The sequence below is a fragment of the Chelonoidis abingdonii genome, chromosome 17, assembly GCF_003597395.2.
Source record: "Chelonoidis abingdonii isolate Lonesome George chromosome 17, CheloAbing_2.0, whole genome shotgun sequence".
In the NCBI taxonomy this organism is placed as follows: domain Eukaryota; kingdom Metazoa; phylum Chordata; order Testudines; family Testudinidae; genus Chelonoidis; species Chelonoidis abingdonii.
Window position 1 is genome coordinate 10,752,705 of NC_133785.1, and position 19,767 is coordinate 10,772,471.

A 19,767-nucleotide genomic window follows, 5' to 3' on the forward strand; every position below is an offset into this window, starting at 1 on the left:
AGCCGTACATGCTGAGCTGATGTTTCACACCTCGTGACCGTTAGCAGCTGGCGCTTGAATGCCAAAGGACAAATGCTGTTATAACTGTTTTCAACCAGGCCAGATACAGAATGGGGGATAACCCCGGATCATGCCGATCCGGCGGTTCAGAACCCAAAATGGAAACCAGTATACTGGGTGATTTTCCCCCCAAAACACCGCCTACTATGTTTGGAAGCATTCATGATGCTTGGATATCAGGAACCAAGGTTCAAAATCCATTGACGAAACTGCACCTCCTCATGCAAATGGAGCAGTTCTTGGAGGGTGTTCCTGAGGACATAACACGGTTACATCTAGATGGAAAACCCCAACTCTACCGAGGCGGTGGGAGATTGGAGCCCAAATGGATGGAAGTTTGGCCAGAAAGCAAGAAAGCTACTTACTTAAAAGGGGATGAAAAACCCAGGGGGCACACCAACAATAAACCTCAACGAGGCAACCAAACCCCACCTTACACCCAAGGGAAGCCACATACGCTATCCTTCCATCACCCAGTCATCCAGTTAACTTACCTCACCAGTTGACCCGTTATCTGGAAATGCTTATAAGTGTAATGAACCTGGGACATATAAAAGCCAAACTGCCCAAAGAACCTCACCCGGGTGCAAGATCTTACACCCCCTATCACACCAAAGATCCCAGCAGATCACCTCTAATCCCTTGGAGCGAAGGGAAACATTTGAGAGTGGGTGGAAAGAAGGTTACCGCGGTGGGAGAAAGGGGGCACAAGTGTAGCTATCCACAATCCTTCGTGGATCCCAGACTCATCAACCCATAGGCCAAGTGACCATTTTACCCCTTCATGTCCACAAGCTTGTGGACTTGCCTTACAGCTGAAACTGCCGTCCAGTACAAAGGCTGGTTCACGGAATGTGCACTTTGACAGTCTTATGACAATTATTTCCATCCCATGCTACTGGGGGAAGACTGGCCAACCAGGGTGAGTGGGCCAGAGTAGTAGGATGTTACATGCAGCCAACCAGGCAGCTCGGACCCATTCCTGTTTCTGAGCCGTTCACAGGAGAACCCGTCTGTTTACCAGAGACCCAGGCCGAGGATAGTGGACCGGATCCCTGCAACGATCTGAACCAGCCACAGGCACTCCAGTCCAGGCCCGGGAACTGGACACACCAAGCACCAAGCCCAGCCAAGTGCAACCACATCTTCCAAAACCCAGCACCAGAGGGGCCAGCTAGCCTAAAACTGGCAGAACACAGACACCATACCGAGAGGCTCAGCCAGAGCCTGAAATACCACCAGGTGCACAGCGTGAGAAGCGGTTCATCCTGCAACAGAAACAACCCCATCACCTACAATCACTTCCAGAGGGACCAGCCCCAGTCCACAAGTCTGAGGAGAACTGGTGTCCCCAGCCTCAAGGAACAGTTCCAGACTGCAGGAAGCAGAATGACAGCTTCAGAAAGCTTGGTGGCGGCACGGAGCAACCCACCGCTCTCAGCTCTTCTAACCGATTCCCAGTTTGTTATTATGACCAAGGACTTTTATTTACAAGGAAATTCTTTCTGGTGCGACACCAGGAAGAATGGCAGCCGCACAAACGGTTGTGAGTTCATACTAAGTACGGGGAAGCTCCTTAAGCTGTAGCCCTGTCATCCCAGTAAGCCATGCTGGGTGTAACAACCAAAGACAGGTTGGGGAAGTCCTTCCACTGGGAGTGGCATGGGCAAGGAAGTTTGCCCAGTATGTCCGTCTTGTGAGGTGGCCAAAGATGGAAAGCCCAATATTGGTCAAGGCCCCTCTTCCAGCCACTCCCCATATTGAGGTCCCATTCAGCGAGTAGCTGTGGATCTTCTTGGGTCCTTTCCCAAGAACACCCCCAGGGAAGCAGTATGTATGACTTTCGTGGACTTTTGCTATCCGGATGGCCGGAAGCAAGTTAGCTCTATGGCACACCAGACTAACGGTGTGCAGGCCCTAACCGACATTTTTGCCAGAGTAGGTTGGCCCTCCGATATCCTTACAGATTCAGGAGCTAATTTCCTGGCAGGCTCCATGAAGACCTGTGTGGAAACTCATGGGGTGAATCACTGCGTTGCCACCCTGTACACCATCAACCAATGGCCTGTGGAAAGGTTTAATGGAACTTTGGCGGGCCATGGATTCCGTAAATTCATGTGAATGACACTCAACGACTGGGACCTAGTGTTGCAGCAGTTTGCCTCTTTGCTGTACATGGGCTTTGTACCATAATTCCCAGTTTAGGGTTTTCACCATTTGCAACTTGTGTATGGCCACAGGTTAAGGCCATTACAGTTGGTGAAGCAACAATGGAAGGGGTTTACACCCTCTCCAGGAACTAATTTCTGGACTTTGTAAGCAACTACAAAAACCTCCGACATTCTTAGCCCTTGCTAGAGAAACCTAAAGGATACTCAGGAAGAGCAAAAGGCTGGTATGATAAATACCAGAGACGTGTTTCCTTCAAGAGAGGAGAACCAGGTTATGGTCTTGAAGAGCGCACCCACAGCCCATAAGATGGAAGCATCATGGGAAGGCCATTCACGTCCAAGACACTTGGGAGCTGTTAACACTCTTATGCATTTTCTTAATTTTCACTCAAACCCAAAGTTTTACATGTTAATTCTCTCAAGCCCTTTATTCAACAGAAGGAAGCTTACAGGTTTTGTCAGTTTACAGTCCAGGGAGGGACGATGGACGGCTGAGTGGTGCGGTTGTTACTACGACGGGAAAAAAAGAGGTGGCTGGAAGAGTGAACCTCTCACCCACCCTGGAACGCTCCTGCAGCGGCAACAAATCAAGGAGCTGGCAACTAGCTTCGGCGCCCATTTTCTCAGCCATTCCGACGGACTTGAACAGGCATACCACTCCATTGAACAGAATGCTCACCCAGTTAGAACACCACCCTACCGGGTGCTCCCCTCACCGCACAGCTGCCTATTAGAACTGCGAGTCCAGAACATGCTACAGATGGGTATAATATGCTCATCTAATCAGTGCAGTGGGCATCTCCGCTCGCTCTCTCGGTACCCAAACCAGATGGGGGAAATCGCCTTGTGGACTTACCGTAAGCTAAATTGCGGTTTAACTCGTCCGGGACAACTATCCAATGCCACGCACCGATGAGCTATTGGAATTGGGACGTGCAGTTCATCTCTACAATAGACTTAACCAAGGTATGGCAAGTACCGCTAGATGAACCTGCCAAGGAAAGCGTCAGCATTTCGTCACCCAAGGTGGGGGTATATTGAATTTTAATGTACTTCCTTCGCTGCGAAAATGCACCCGCACCTTCCAGAGGCTGGTAGATGGCTACTGTCAGGACTGGGAGAATATTGCAGTTGCTACCTGATGATTGTGCCATTTTTTCAGAGCTCCTGCCCCGAACACCTAGACACCTGGAAAAGGTCTTTGAGGTATCAGCAGGCAGGGACTAACTGTTAAGGCAAAAGTGTTCAATGTCAAATCGCCAAACAGATGATACCTGGGACACCAGGTGGTTCGAGGAACCATAAAACCTCTACAGGCCAAGGTGGATGCATTCCAAAAGTGCTGTTCCCAAAGTCAAAGGAAAAGGTTCAATTCCTTCTTAGCTTGGCGGACTACAGGCGGTTTGACCACACTACAGCCAAATTCGCTGCCCACTGACCGGAACCTGACCTAAAAAACCAGTCAATTAACAGTTTAATGGCTGATGAGTGTCAGGAGGCCTTTACCCAACTTTAAGCGATCTCACGTCTACCCTGTGTAAGGGCCCCAGACTTTGACAAACCAGTCCTAGTAAACCACGATGCATCTGGAGCATGGTATAGGGGCAGTTCTCATGCCAGGAAGGACCGGATCAACACTTCCATCCGTTGTCGTGTTTCTCAGCAGAAACTATCTGAAGGGAAGCCACGGTCAGTCAGGTGAAAAGGAATTGCTATGCCATTGTGTAGCCTGGAAAAGAGCTACGCCCATCATGTTTTTGACGGCTTAGGTTCCACTAACAACTGACCATGCTGCGCTAAGTGGCTTCATCAGCCAATGGGAACAACAAGAATTCTCATTGAGTTTAGCTCTCCAAGATTCTTGATTTTGATAATTCAACACATTTGGAGCTTCTAACAAAGTAAGCTTGATGCACTTCTCCCTGAGAGTTTCCAGAATACACTGGTTAAAAACTTTTTCCTTAATGTAAAAGTCTTGTGTTTTACATGCTTAGTAGTATATGTAAAGGTTGCATGTGTTGTCTTTACTTGTTTAGTTTAATTCTAGGACGAAATCACCGCCAGTGAAATTTACACTGTCTGTGATTTGGGCGGCGTTCATAAATAGATAGCTAAGGGTTAATGTTTCTTTACCTGTAAAACGGTTAACAAAGGAACAAACCCTGACAGAGGCACCAATCAGGAACATGGATTTTTCAAGTGGGGACGGAACTTCTGGGTTTTGGCTTTGTTCTCTTCTGTTTGTTTTTTCTCTCGGCTATGGAAAAAAGGAAGGTTTCTTTCTATCTCCAAGCTTCTTTCTACCTTCTGTTACCAAAGTGTGAGTACAAAGGAAAGCAAGTTATATCGTATTTTGTATGTTACATGTGTGTTACCGTTGCTGGAATGTTTCAATTTGGTTTATCTTGTTGAATCGTCAGCTGTTATTCAGTACTTTTCTTGTATAACTACTAGTCCCCTGTATAATAGTCATCTGCATCTGCGAGTAGTTTATATCTGTTTATGTCTTTTTCTCTTTCTTTTTTATAAAGCTTTCTTTTAAAACTGCTTGGGTTTTTCTCTGAGTTAAGCTAAGGACGAAGGAGGGGGAAAACTCTTTGTGTTAGCTTGACTAGGTTTGAATGCATAGTCCTCTAGTGGGAAGTAAATTGCCTCTCTGTTTGCGATTCAAGAGCTTAAGCTACAGTATCGCCCAGAGTAACCAGGAAGGACAGCTGGGGATGAGATAAAGAGGGAAGAAAGGGGAGGAGGTTGTTTTCCCTTTGGTGGGAGACTCAGAGTCCTGACTGAGTATCTTGGGCGCTCTCCAGAGAAGGTTTGGGGAACCAGAAGGGGCCAAAACCTGGAAATTTCTGGATGGTGGCAGCGAGATCAGGTCCAAGCTGATAATAAGCTTGGGGGAGTTTCATGCTAAGCACTCAGATTTTGGACGCTAAGGTCCAGATTTGGGACAGAGGCTTATTACAGGGTCTCTGGCTGAAGGCCCCAAATGACTGACATTAAGAAATGGATCATTGCAGAACCCCTGTGTACAGAGAGTTTTCTCCTCTTGGCACAGTCATAGTGACAGCTGATGCTGTGGCTCCACTGGACACATACATGGCTACCTGGAATGGAAAGGGAGTGTTCATCCAATGGGCAGTAATGGCACTGAATCCATCCATTGAGGCATGGGCTTTTTCACACTGTCCTTATACCCTTCTGTCATCATGGAAGTGTTTAGTGGCCCTGATTGAGAACAGCGGCTCCATCATTGTGACAGGTGCTGCACAGACCCCAGACGAGATCAGGGGGGCCCACGTTGTGCTGGGCACTGCATAGACCCCGACTGAGACAGGGCCCTTCATTATGCCAGGCACTGCTCAGACACACAGTGAGAGGCAGCCCTGAAGAGCTCACATTCTAAATAGACAAAGGGTGGGAGGGGAAACAGATGCCCAGAGAGGGGAAGGTCCATAGATGCCCAGGGTCAGTGGCGCAGCTGTGAACAGAACTCCAGTGTACTCATGGCCAGTGCAGTGCCCTGTCCACTTGTCCTCCTCTGAAGAGCTTACAGTCAACACATGCAGAGTAAAAAAGAGTGAGAGGGGAAACAGCTGATCCCTGCTGAGCCTCTGAGGTGAGGGATGAATGGCTGAGGCCATTTGGGAGCAGGGATTCCAGGCTTTCAAATGGGCTAAATGATTGGTTTCTGCCCCTAGTGGTGACTGATGTAATCACAGAAGAGATGCAGCATGGGAGAAGCAAGATGGCAGGTGGAAGGACATGATTTGAGGGTGAGGTTATCCAAACAGGAAGGGCTGGAAAGGAATGCATCTCTCACTACTGCATTCTCAGCAGTGGGGCCAGGATAAGTTTCAATCCCTGGTGCCCATATTTTTCTGAGCTCCAATGAGGTTAAAGGTAGAGGGTGTCAGACAACAGGTTGTGGGTTTTTTTGGTTAGCGATTCCAAAAAATCAAGAACATTGTGTGAGGTCAAACTGAGCACAACATTATCTGGAATTTTTGGCAAATCGAAAAGTTGAAAAAAAAATCATTTTGGATTGAACAAAATGCTTTGTTTCAAGCTTTTAAAAAAAAAATTAAAGGAAATTTCAAAGCAGAAAGTTGTTTTGAATCAAAAGGTCAAAACGTCCCAATTTGAACAAGTAAATTGCAGTCTCTGCTGCACACGTCTATGCCCGAGCCATGTGAAAAGCCTGCCTGAATCGGGCTAATCTCTTGTAACATGCGTGTTCTTCACCACGTTCTGGCCAACGCAATTTGTGCCCTGTCTCCCATGCTTAAAAGAGCCAAGAGTAGCAACGTTTTACATGGTTTAAAAGGGCTTCTGGCAAATTCAGTCTGACAGATGCAAACCCATTAGAGTCTCATGTCTAGCTCTTTATTGCAATCCCTAGCACATGTAAATAGAAGCCAACTTTCAGGGATCTCGTGACCCAGGTGCCAGAGTTGGTGAGCCTGCTGAATGGATGACGGAAGCAGGCTGCTTTGGAACAAATTCCATGTTGCTTCATGGTTAAATCCCTGTTCCGTAAGAGGCTAAGTCAGACACAATGAGGTCTGGTGGATAAAGGCACTGGGTCTGAAGCCAGGACTCTTAGGTGCTAGTCCCTGCTCTGGCAGAGGAGTGGGATCTAGTAGTTAGAGCTGGGAAGGATTAGGACTGTTCTGAGCTCCGACCTTGGGCAAGTCTCTGTTTCTCCACTCAGCTTTTGTCTATGTATATTGTAAGCTCTTTGAGGCAGGGACTGCCTCTGGTGTCTGTGCAGCACCTGGCCCAGTGGAAGCCCTGATCTCGGCCAGGGGTCTGTGTGGCACCTGGAGCCCCTCATTGCATCTGTGAAGTTCCAGGCTTAATGGGCTTCCTCAGTCTTGGTCAGGGTCCAGGCAATATCCAACCTAACTGGAAAGTGACTTGGGTGATAAGAAATAGTCAGCATGGATTTGTCAAGAACAAATCATGCCAAGCCAGCCTAAGTTCCTTCTTTCACGGGGTTACTGGTCTAGTGCTGGGGGGGAGAGCAGTAGATGTCGTATGTTTTGATTTTAGTGAGGCTTTTGGCACAGTCCCACATTACCAGGGGCAGCTGCAGGCACCAGCGCAGCAAGTGTGTGCCTGGGGTGGCAAGCTGCAAGGGGCGGCCTGCCGGTCGCCATGAGGGCGGCAGTCAGGCTGTCTTAGGCAGCCTGCCTGGGGGAGGTCCACCGGTCCCGCGGTTTCAGCGGCTATTCGGCAGCGGGTACGCCGAAGGCGCGGGACTGGTGGACCTCCCGCAGGCATGCCGCCGAATCCACATTACCAGCGGACCTCCCGCAGGCATGCCGCCGAAAGCCACCTAACTGCCGTGCTTGGGGTGGCAAAATACATCAAGCCGCCCCTGGATATTACAGTCACATAAGCAAACTAGGGAACTGTGGCTAGACACAGTTACTATGAAGTGGGTGCACAGCTGGTCAAAAGACCATACTCTCAGAGTAGTTATCAATGGGTCGCTGTCAAACTCAGAGGAGATATCTAGTGGGGTCCCTCTGAGATCATTCCTGGGTCTGGTTCTAATGAACGTTTTCATTAGTACCTTGGCTAATGGAGTGGAGACTATGCTTATAAAATTTGCAGATGACACCAAGCTGGGAGGGATTGCAAGCACTTTGGAGGACATGGTTAGAATTCAAAACAAATTGGAGAATTGGTCTGAAATCAACAGGATGAAATTCAATAAAGATGAGTGCAAAGCACTGCACTTAGGAAGGAAAAATCAAATGCCCACCTACAAAATGGGGAGTAACTGGCTAGGCAGCAATACTGCAGCAAAGAATCTGGGGGTGATAGTGGATCACAGATTGAATATGTCAACAATGTGATGGTGTTGTGAAAAAGGCAAATCTCATTCTGGGGTGTATTAACAGGGGTGTTGTATGTAAGACCTGGAAGGTAATTGTCTCTTACTGTTCAGCGCTGGGGAGACCTCAGCTGGAGCACGGTGTCCAGTTCTGAGCTCCACACTTCAGGAAAGTTGTGGATAAATTCGAGAGAGACTAGAGGACAGCACTAAAAATGAAAAAGGTTTAGTGGACAACCTGACCTATGAGGAAAGTTTACAAACTCTGGGCATATGTATTGTCTTGAGTAAAGAGACTGAGGAGAGGCTTGATAGTCTTCAGATACATTAAGGGCTGGCACAAAGAGGTTGATGCTCAATTGTTCTCCATGTCCACTGAATGCAGGACAAGAAGTCATGGGCTTAATCTGCAGTAAGGGAGATTGAGGGCAGATATTAGGAAAAACTTTCTGACTCTTAAGGGCAGTTAAGCTCTGGAACATGCTTCCAAGGGAGTTGTGTAATCCCTATGTCAAGGTTTTTTTCCCCACTTTGAACTTTAGAGTACAATTGTGGGGACCTGCATGAACACTTCTAAGCTTAATTACTAGCTTAGATTTGGTAATGCTGCCACCAGCCAGAAATTTAGTGTCTGGCGCACTCCCTGTCCCCACCCCCCCACACACACTTTCCCCTCCCTGGGTTGCCTTGAGAGGCTTTACACAGCCCCCCACCAATCCCTGGTGAGTTCAGATCCAATTCCCTTGGATCTTAAAACAAGGAAAAATCAATCAGGTTCTTAAAAAGAAAGCTTTTAATTAAAGAAAGAAAAGATAAAAATTATTTCTGTAAAATCAGGATGGAAAATGCTTTACAGGGTACTCAGATTATATAGCCCAGAGGAAACCCCCCCTAGCCTTAGGTTCAAAGTTACAGCAAACAGAGGTAAAAATTCTTCCAGCAAAAAGAAACATCTACAAGTTGAGAAAACAATAATAAGACTAATCCACTTGCCTGGTTATTACTTACAATTTTGAAACATGAAAGACTGATTTAGAAAGATTTGGAGAGCCTGGATCGACATCTGGTCCCTCTTAGTCCCAAGAGCGAACAACCCCCAAAACAAAAAGCACAAAGACTTCCATCCACCAAAATTTGAACGTATCTTGTCCCCCTATTGGTCCTTTGGTCAGGAGTTAGCCAGGTTTACTGAGCTTCTTAACCCTTTATAGGTAAAAGAGACATGTACCCTTAACTATCTGTTTGACACTCCATCACTGGAGATTTTAAAGAAAAGCTGGACAAACATCTGCCAAGGAGGGTCAAGGATTAGCTGGTCCTGCCTCAGTGCAAGGGGCTGGATTTGATGACTTCTCGAGCCCTACACTGCTATGGTTCGGTGAGGTCAGTGGATGAGCCATGAATAGAATCCAGGCGTCCTGACTCCCAGTTCTGAGTGTTATCCACAACAGTGCCTGTGTTTTGTGGGGCTTTTTAGTTGCAATTCTCTCTTTAAATCCCTACCCGACATCCGTTTCTCTTCCTGAAATTCTCTTACGCTGGGCGAGGCTTTATAAAAAGCGTTGGATCTGTGCAGAAAATACAAAGCAGGAAAGCAGATCTAAGGGAGACAGAATTGTACGCTGTGTTGCTCCTGGCATGCCTAAAGCCTGGAGCGGCGAAAATCTCGTTAAGAGAGATTTGGAGGCATTTGCAATCACTTTCTACCCTCCTGACTCCCAAAGAAGCCAGAAGAAACCAGTGCTGGGCTTTTCTTTTTATCTGTGTTTTGTACTTAATTAGAGAAGAGAAGGTGCTTTTTGCTAGTTTGCCTCCAGGAGATTAGGCGATTTGCTAACAAATTATTTCCATCACTGTTGGCTCCACGATGAAGCTGTTTCCTGGCCCACCGTGTGGCTTGGTGGAATGCTACCGGATGCGGGAAAGCAGGGACTCTGGAAAAGAACTGTGGATCATGGCAGTTACAATACTACTGCCAGCTCCGGCAATATTTCAGAGATTGTTAGGCCACAAAGGACTACTGTGATCAGCTAGTCAGACTTCCTACCTAACAACCCATAGGCCGGCCCTGAATTAATTCCCATTTCATCTAGAGCAAAGTTTTTAGAAAAACATCACAAACTGATTTTAAAATGGCCAATGATGGAGAATCCACCACATCCTCTGATAAATTGTTCTAATGGTTAATTCCCCTCACTGTATTAAAAAAAAGGCACCTTATTTATCCTTGTTCAAATCTGTCCAGCTTCAGATTTCAGCCGCTGGATCTTGTTAGATCTTTGCTAGATTGAAGAGCCCTCTGTTATCAAATATCTGTTTCTCCTGTAGGTACTTATAGACTGTGATCAAGCCAACCCGTAGCCTTCTTAGTGTGGTTTCTTAAATCCTGGAGGCATGTGAGCCTGTCAGTTTTTCATTTCAAAACAATTTCTGTCCACTCAGTTTAGGGAGAAAAATTGAAAATGGAACCCCTGAAGGCTAGATAAAAAGAACTGGATATTTATTCTTTTAAAAAAATCTCATGCTTTTTAAGCTGATCTCAAGATTTTGAGGGGCCTGACTCAAGATTAGGGCTCCATCAAATTCACAGACCATTTTGGTCAATTTCACAATCATAGGATTTTAAAAATAGTAAATTTCATGATTTCATCTATTTAAATCGGAAATTTCATCGTGTTGTAATTGAAGGGGTCCTGCCCCAAAAAGGAGTTGTGGGGGAGTCGCACAGTTATTGTGGGGGAGTGGGGGTTGTGGTACTGCTACCCCTTACTTCTGCGCTGGTGCTGGTGGTGGTGCTGCCTTCGGAGCTGGGCAGCTGGAGAGTGGCGGCTGCTGGCCGGGAGCCAAGCTCTGAAGGCAGAGCCATTGCCAGCAGCAACGCAGAAGTAAGGATGGCAGGTATGGTATTGCCACCCTTACTTCTGCTCTGCTGCCTGCAGCGCTGGACCCTCAGTCAGCAGCCGCCACTGTCCAGCCCCCCAGCTCTGAAGGCAACACAGAAATAATGGTGGCAATACTGTGACCCCCACTAAAATAACTTTGTGACCCCCTCCCCCACAACTCCCTTTTCGGTCAGGACCCTCAGTTTGAGAAATGCTGGTCTCCCCCCGTGAAATCTGTATAGGGTAAAAGCACCGAAGAGACAAGATTTCACAAGGGAGACCAGATTTCACGGTCCGTGTTTTTCATGGCCGTGAATTTGGTAGGGCCCTACTCATGATCTTTGAATGTCTGGGTTTGCAGTGCTGGGACACCTACTGGCTGTAAGCTCCGGACATGATGTGAGGGCTCACACAGTCAATCCCTGTGCCTGGTAAAGTTTGCAGTGGGCGCAAAGCTCGGCAGCGAGGGGAAGAGCAATGGCAAAGGGGTCAGTTGCACAAAGGGAGCTCGGTTGGTTGCTGGGATCCTAGGCTCATTTGAACAAGGTGGGCTCGAATACAGCCTGAGGCAAGGACGTTCCTCCAGGCACAGGGCTCCAGAAAGGACTTGGTCCAATGCAAGGGCTGAGATCTCACATGATCCTGGCGTGGCTCAGCAGCCGGGGGTCGAGCAGGAGAGGGAAGTGGCATCACCTCTGTATGCGTCATCTATGACTGTGATACTGCATCCAGCTCTGGGGTGCGCACTTCGAACCACTGCAGTGAAAGAGGCACAGAAACAATCCAAGGGCAGGAAAACCTGCCTCCTGGGGAAAGGCTCATAACAATGCACAACTTTGCCCTATGTGTTGCTGCAGAGAAGTGGGGATCAGTGCCTATCCCCTTGGGTCACAGAGGAACAGCACCTAGCCAGTCTCTGTAGCCAGTTCCCACACCCTGAGCCAGATGGAAGCCGGTCCCCCCTATTTCCCAGTCCCCACCCTTCTGAGCCAGCCAGTCCTCTGAGCCTGGGGCTGTATCAGAGATGGAACCCCAGAGGGAAAAGACCCCATATTCCATTCCCCACCCTCCAGAGCCAGCCAGTCCCCTGCCATGGACCCAGGTTGGAGCTGGTGCCCTCTCAAGGGGAAAGGCCCCATATCCCATTCCCCTCCACTCCGTTCTCTCTCACACACCCAAGCCATGACAATATTATCCAGACCAAGATGCCACTTTGCCTTTGCTGTGTTAGCAGCTCCTTTGTTCCGCTAGTCTCATTTCCAAGGACCCGACTGCGGGGAGAAGCCAGCCCGGAGCCTGACAACACCTGAAAGCTAATTTTGGGCCTGTGCGTCGAAGGCGCTATTGATTCTTGGCTGTAAAAATAAATCTGCTGCTAAACGCCTGGTGGTTTTTTTACCACTTCCCTGTTTAACCGCAGGGTGTGTGCTAGCTGCAGACAGGTTCCTTGGGCTGTGCACAAAGAGCCTTTTGCAGCTAGTCAAGTTGAGAATGAAAGGGCCTGGTGCATTGCTGCCCTCCATTTCCCCCATGCTCCCTGGGTGCCACCCAACCAGCTGCTTCTGTTTCAGGCACTCCCTGCAACTGCTCCCACTTGCTGAGGGCTCTTGTGTGGCTCCCCCACCCCCACCATTCTCCCTCCTCTCCTACCAGGGGCCACTTTTCTCCCAGCACTACAGGGGTCCCGATCTCAGTCAGGGTCTGCGCAGCACCCAACACAAGGGAGCCCTTGATCTGTGGATTTGTGCTGCTGGCAGGGTCCCGGACTTGGTCGGGGTTGTGCAGCGCCTGGCATAGTGAAGGCCCTGATTTTGGTTGGATCCTGTAGGCTGGAACACACACAATAATCGAGATGAAATAGCAGGAGGGTCGCTCTGAATTCAGACCCATTCATCCTAGGGCAGAATTCACACCCATTCACCTCTAAGGCACTAGTCCCAGTGAGATCTCCTCCTCAGCTGCAAATAGCCCGTTTGCCTCTGGTTAGGTCAGTGGGGATCTGGCTGCAGGAGGCCCCGGCTGGGCAGGCGTCTGGTTGCAGGGAGCCCTTTCTCTGGTGTATTCATACCCAATCGCAGAAGCAGGAGGTTCTTCTCCCAGCCCTGCCCCTGCTGCCCCTGGTGTCCGGGAGCCTTTGCAGAGGGGTACCTGTTCTCTGCACATGCTGCCCTTTGCATCACTCTGACCTGCCCCCCCTGCGTGTGTCTCCTCAGATGCTGCAGCTGTGTTTCATGAGAGGGGGCCTCGGGTTCCTGGGCGCCAAGCGCCTCTCCCTGATTCATGCCGCCTTCCAGAGCACCCAGCGGGTGGAGTACAAGCCCATCAAGAAAGTAATGGTGGCCAACAGAGGTAAGAGATGCACCCTGCCCCCATTGCTGCCGTTCCTCCCAGCAGTGGATCCCATCAACTCCTCTGTGGCCCTGCTGCTGTGCTAAGGCCCCATTCTGTCCCATGACCATGACCCCCCCCCCACTACAGGGGCAGAGGGTGTCCCCTCTCAGAGAACCAAGGTTGAAAGCAGGCCCCTTTCCATACTGATCCCAGCAGCCTTGGGTCAGGGAGCTGAACCCCTCCTGCCCGACACTGAGTCTCCTTAGGGTGAGGTTGGTACGGTCCCCCAGGGCAGTGGGGGTGGGAGCGGGAGCAAACACTCCATTGAGATGCCCTGGATCAGACTGCTCCTGAGAGTGATCAGCTCAGGCATCGTTGACGTGCCAGTCACACTTGGGGCAGCTCCCCACTCGCAGTGTGATTGGCTCAGGCTCTCTGCAGACTCAGGCAGTCGGTTACATTCTTTGCCTCCATGCACAAACCCCTGTGGGTCACTCTTTGGTGTGTGTGTTTGCAGGGGAAATTGCCATCCGGGTGTTCCGAGCCTGCACTGAGCTGGGGATCCGGACGGTGGCTGTTTATTCCGAGCAGGACACGGGGCACATGCACAGACAGAAGGCGGATGAGGCTTATCTCATTGGGAAGGGATTGCCCCCAGTCCAGGCGTATTTGCACATTCCTGACATCATCAAAGTAGCCAAGGTATGAGAGGAACTTGGGGGGAGGGGAGGTTACAATTAATAATTAATATTAAGTGTAATAATGAACAATCATAGTAGGGCTGTCACATGATTAAAAATTCATTGCAGTTAATGGGGAGATGAAAAAAGGTCATGATTAATTGTAGTTTTAATCGCACAGTTAAACAGTAATAGACTCTCAATTGAAATTTATTATAAATATGTTTGGATGTTTTTCTACATTTTCAAATATATTGATTTCAGTTACAACACAGAATACAAAGTGTACAGTGCTCACTTTATATTATTAGTTTGGATTACATATATTTGCACTGTAAAAAGATAAACAGAAGAAATAGATTTCAGTTCACCTCATACAAGTACAGTAGTGCAATCTCATTAAACATTAAAAAGGTTGTAGAGCAGTTTTTAAACTAGGAGATGGGGGAAAGCCGACTGCTGCAGAGGAGCATGTGGATCGGACAGACTTCTCTTAGGGGAGAGTCTGATGACAGAGAATCTCCAGGTTATAGTCAGGAACAAAGGACGGAAGAGGATAATGTAAGGGCTGGATCAGATGATAAACAGTCACATAAAAAAGAATCTGGCACATCAGAAAAGGGCAGACAAATAAACAAGGACAAGTTTTTAAAGTGCTTGTACTCAAATGCTAGAAATCTAAATAATAAGATGAGAAGATAGGGGATCACCTAGAAGGTGCCGGTACTTGGGAAAGAGAAGGCGATTTGATGATACTGAGTAGAGCAATCGACAGAAACCTAGGGTGGAACTGTAGAGCAATCAACTGGGACACAAACTTCCGGGGTACATATATATATCGGAAGGACAGAAACAGGTCGTCATGCGTGGGGAGGAGTGGCACTATATATGAAGAAAATGTAAATTCAAATGAAGTAAAAATCTTAAGCGATCCACATGTTCCATAGAATCGCTATTGGATAGAAAAATTTCTAATTGCGCTCTAATAAAACATATAACATTAGGGATCTATTATCCGACCACCTCACCAGGACAGTGTGATGAAAATGCTGAGTGAATTAGAGAGGCTATCAAATTAGAACCCAATATATAGTGGGGGGATTTCAATTATCCCATATTGACTGGGGACATTTCACTTCAGGACGAAATGCAGAGATGAAATTTCTCGACTTATCACTAATAGACTGCTTATGGAGCGCTTGTGTAGGAACCCAACAAGGGTGAGAGTTGCTAACTCTAGATTAATCCTGAAGTGGAGCGAGCACTGAGTCCTAAGAGGTGACTATGCAAGGACCTATTACGCTGGAAATAGTGACCATAATACAATAACATTCAACTATCCGTGTGGTCGAAGAACACCTCAACAGCCCAGCACGTGTGGCATTTAATTTAAAAGAGGGAACTATACAAAATGAGGGGGTTAGTTAAACAAAGTTAAAGGTACAGTGACTAAGTGAAATCCCTGCATTTGCATGGGCCCTTTTTAAGACACCTAATAGACACGTGCCAAAGGCAACTTCAATGTACTACCCCCAATTAAGAACACAGATAAAGAACTAAAAAGGGGCCACCGTGGCTTAACACCAATGTAAAAGAGCAGTGAGAGATAAAAAGACGGCCTTTAAAAAGTGGAAGTCAATACCTAGTGAGGCAAATAGAAGGAGCAAACACTGCCAGCTTAAGTGCAAGAGTGTAATAAGAAAAGCCAAAGAGGAGTTGTGAAGACGGCTAGCCAAAACTCCAAAGGTAATAACAAAATGTTTTAATAGTACTCAGAAGCAGGAAGCTGCTAAATAACCAGTGGGGCCCTTGACGATCGACGTACAAAGGGCTTTAAGACGATAAGTCATTGCAGGAGAAACTAAATGGTTCTTTGCTTCAGTCTTCACGGCTGGAGATGTAGGGAGATCCAACTGAACTGGGTTTGTAGGTGACAAATCTGAGGAACTGTCACAGATTGAAGTGTTCACTAGAGGAGGTTTGGAATTTCAATAACTCACATTTAACAAGTCACCGGGGCGGATTGGCATTCCCCAGAGTTCTGAAAGAACTCAAATATGAAGTTGTGGAACTATTAACGAAGGTTTGTAACCTGTCCTTTAAATCGGCTTCAGTACCGCAGTGATTGGAAGTTAGCTAATGTAACCAATATTAAAAGGGCTCTAGAGGTGATCCGGCAGTTACAGACCAGTAAGTCTAACATGGGTACCGGGCAAATCAGTCAAAACTATATAGTAAGAATAAAATTGTCAGACACATAGAAAAACATAACTGTTGAGCAATAGTTAACATGGTTTCTGTAAGGGAAATCGTGTCTTTCTAATTAGAGTTCTTTGAAGGGTCAACAAACGTGGACAAGAGGGATCCAGTGGACTAGTGTACTTAGATTTCCAGAAAAGCCTTTTGACAAGGTCCCTCACCAAGAGCTCTTACGTAAATTAAGCTTGTCATGATAAAGGGAAGGTTCCTTTCATGGATTGAGAACTGGTTAAAAGACAGGGAACAAAGGGTAGGAATTAATGGTAAATTCAGAATGGAGAGGGTAACTAGTGGTGTTCCCCAGGGTCAGTCCTGGACCAATCCTATTCATTTATTCATAATGATCTGGAGAAGAGGGTAAACAGTGAGGTGGCAAAGTTTGCAGATGATACTAAACTACCAAGATAGTTAAGCCAAGCAGATGTGAAGAACTTCAAAAATCTCACAAAACTAAGTGATTGGGCACAAAATGGCAAATGACATTTAATGTGAATAATAGTTAAAGTGATGCACGTTGGAAAATAACCCAACTATACATACAATATGATGGGGGCTACTTTGCTACAACGAGTCAGGAAAAAGATCTTGGCATCATTGGGATAGTTTTCTGAGAGTCCCACGCAGTGTGCAGAGGTGGTCAAAAGCAAACGAAATGTTAGGAATCATTAAAAAGGGGATAGAGATAAGACTGAGATATCTTATTGCCCTATATAAATCCATGGTACGCCACTCTCAAATACTGTGTACAGATGTGGTCTCTGCTCACCTCAAAAGATATTCTAGTACTAGAAGTTCAGAAACGGGCAACTAAATGATTAGGGGTTTGGAGAGGGTCCCATACGAGGAAGATTAAGAGGCTAGCTCTTCAGCTTGGAAAAGAGGAGACTAAGGGGGGCTATGACTAGAGGTATATAAAATCATGAGTGAATGTAAGAAATGCGGTAAGGAAATTATTTCACGTATTCTTCCCTTATCATGAAACTATGGTCCACAAATTAACTCTAATAGGTAGAGGTCCTTAAATACAAATAAAAAGGAAGTTCTTCCTCACCACAGCGCACAGTCAACTTGTGGAACTCCTTACCTGAGGAGGTTCTGAAGGTTGGGACTATAACAGTGTTTAAAAGGGAACTGGATAAATTCATGGTGGCTAAGTCCATAAATGGCTATTAGCCAGGAAGGGTAAAGAATGGTATCCCTAGCCTCTGTTCATCAGAGGATGGAGATGGATGGCAGGAGGGAGATCCCTTGAACATTGCCTGTTAGCTTCACTCCCTCTGGGGCACCTGGCATTGGCCACTGTCGGTAGACAGATACTGGGCTAGATGGACCTTTGGTCTGACCCGGTACGGCCGTTCTTTTTTTCTTATGTTCTTAATCTCAATGGTGCAAGTGCGACTGACAGATTAGAATTTTTTTTACATATATGTGTAATTATGATATAACACAATTGTTATTGTTGTATGTTGATTAATTACCAATAATTAATATAAACAATGTAAAACTTTAGAGCCTACAAGTCCGCTCTGTCCTATTTCTGTTCAGCCAATTGCTAAGACAAATAGTTTGTTTAGGTTTACGAGACATAATGCTGTGTGCTTCTTATTTACGATGTCACCTGAAAGTGAGAACAGGCATTCGCGTGGCACTGCTGTAATGTAAAATGAGCACTGTACACTTTGTATTCTGTGTTGTAATTGAAATCAATATATTTGAAAATATAGAAAATCATCCAAAAATATTGATAATAAATTTCAATTGGTGTTCTAGTGTGATTAAAACAGTGATTGTGACTATTTTTTTATGTAGTTAATTTGTTTTGCATTAATCACTTGAGTTAACTGCTATTAATGGACAGCCCTAATTATAATTAATAATTACAAATTAGATTGGATTGGGGGTTTGGCTGGGAGTTCTGTTCCTGACTCTGGGAAGGAAATGGGGTTTGGTAGGTTACAGCGCAAGGAACTGGATGCCAGGACTCCTGGGTTCTGTTCCTGCCTCTGACATTCAACTGGCCCGTCTCCATGCCTCAGTTTCCCTAATCTGCTGGGCACTTGAAGGGCTGTGGGTTTTAAAGAGCCAACGCACAATTTTTCTAATGCCTCTGTCCCTGTGTCTATGTCCCTAGGAGAATGAAGTGGATGCTGTGCACCCCGGCTACGGCTTCCTGTCTGAGCGCTCGGACTTCGCCCAGGCTTGCTGTGATGCTGGAGTACGCTTCATCGGCCCCAGCCCAGAGGTGGTACGCAAGATGGGTGACAAGGTAGAAGCCCGCGCCATCGCCATTTCTGCAGGTAGGGGGTGCTCTCCCTTTGCAGGCAGTGCTGGCCCCAGTGTGGTGCTAGGGGCTGCTGTGCCGTAGGGCATGGGGTGGGAGGAGCAGTCTGGGCTGCATTTCCTTGCAGGCAGTGCTGACCCCTGAGTGGCACTAGGGGGCACTGTGTTGCTGGAGGTGCTGCATTTCACATGGCTCTGCTCATGCCTCACTGTGTAGGCTGGGGCAAGCCAATCTCATTAAGTTTATTCCAGTTGTGCCTAGAGTCCCCAACTGAGATCGGGACCCCGGTCGTGGTGGGCACTGCATAGACCTCACCTGAAAGCAGGGCCCCTGTTGTACGAGTGGTGTACAGCCATACAGCGAGAGGCAGTCCCTGCCCTGAAAAGCTCATGTTCCAATTAGACAAAGGGTGGAAGAGGAAACTGAGGCACTGAGTGGGGACGGGATTTGCTCAAGGTCAGTGGTGGAACTGGGAATGACATGCCTGTATCTGCTCTCTCCTAGGGGTCCCTGTGGTGCCGGGCACTGACTCCCCAATATCATCTCTCAATGAGGCCCATGAGTTCTCCAACAAGTATGGCTTCCCTATCATCTTCAAAGCTGCGTATGGCGGAGGCGGAAGGGGCATGAGGGTCGTGCGCAGCTATGAGGTACCATTGATTCCAGAGCAAAGACACACCTGCCCTTAATACCCTTCTGTCTTCCTGGCCTCAGCTTCTGGGGCTGAGTGCGTCAGTGGCATCTGCAGCTTCTGTTCCTGTGGCTGGTGCAAGTACAGCTAATCTGATTGGCTGGCGCGTTGATGGCGCAAGAGCCTTCTCCTGTGCATCCCATATGAAAACCTCCCAGCCACAGTGCTGGCTTCCTATGTCTCTGCCAAACCACTGGGCTCCAGAGCTGTCTCCCATGTATCATCTGCCATCACTGCACCCCCTTGCCAGAGGACAGCTACATCTCTTTAATTTCCCTTCCTAGAGGTCAGCTGGGTGGTGAAAACAGATGTGGTAGCTTAGTGCAGTTTCAAGATAAACCCTTTACTGGGAATGGAAACTATATACAGAAATATGATAAAAACTTCCTGGTATGCTCAGGCTGCAGCCTGTGCCAGCCCTGTGCTGGGTTGCTTTGTCTCTGCTCCCAGCCTGAAGTGAGCCCCAGGCAACCCCGAGGCTGCATGAAGAGTGTACAGGAAGTATGACATCTCTACACTGCCTGGAGGACTCACTCTATAGCACAGTAGAGAGAGAGGTACCCTAAT

At 47.4% G+C, this 19,767-nt stretch overlaps 1 protein-coding gene across 5 annotated transcripts in view; it reads left to right on the plus strand.

Annotated features, from left to right (window-relative positions):
* The window catches only part of PC (pyruvate carboxylase), a 248,923-nt gene that overhangs the window by 94,717 nt on the left and 134,439 nt on the right, over positions 1-19,767 (plus strand). For all 5 annotated transcript variants that reach the window (XM_032804324.2, XM_075073286.1, XM_032804323.2 and 2 more), the window contains 4 exons: positions 13,172-13,307; positions 13,807-13,991; positions 18,360-18,525; positions 19,014-19,159. In XM_032804324.2, coding sequence (XP_032660215.1) covers positions 13,172-13,307; positions 13,807-13,991; positions 18,360-18,525; positions 19,014-19,159 — 633 coding nt within the window. The remainder of the gene's footprint in view (positions 1-13,171; positions 13,308-13,806; positions 13,992-18,359; positions 18,526-19,013; positions 19,160-19,767) is intronic.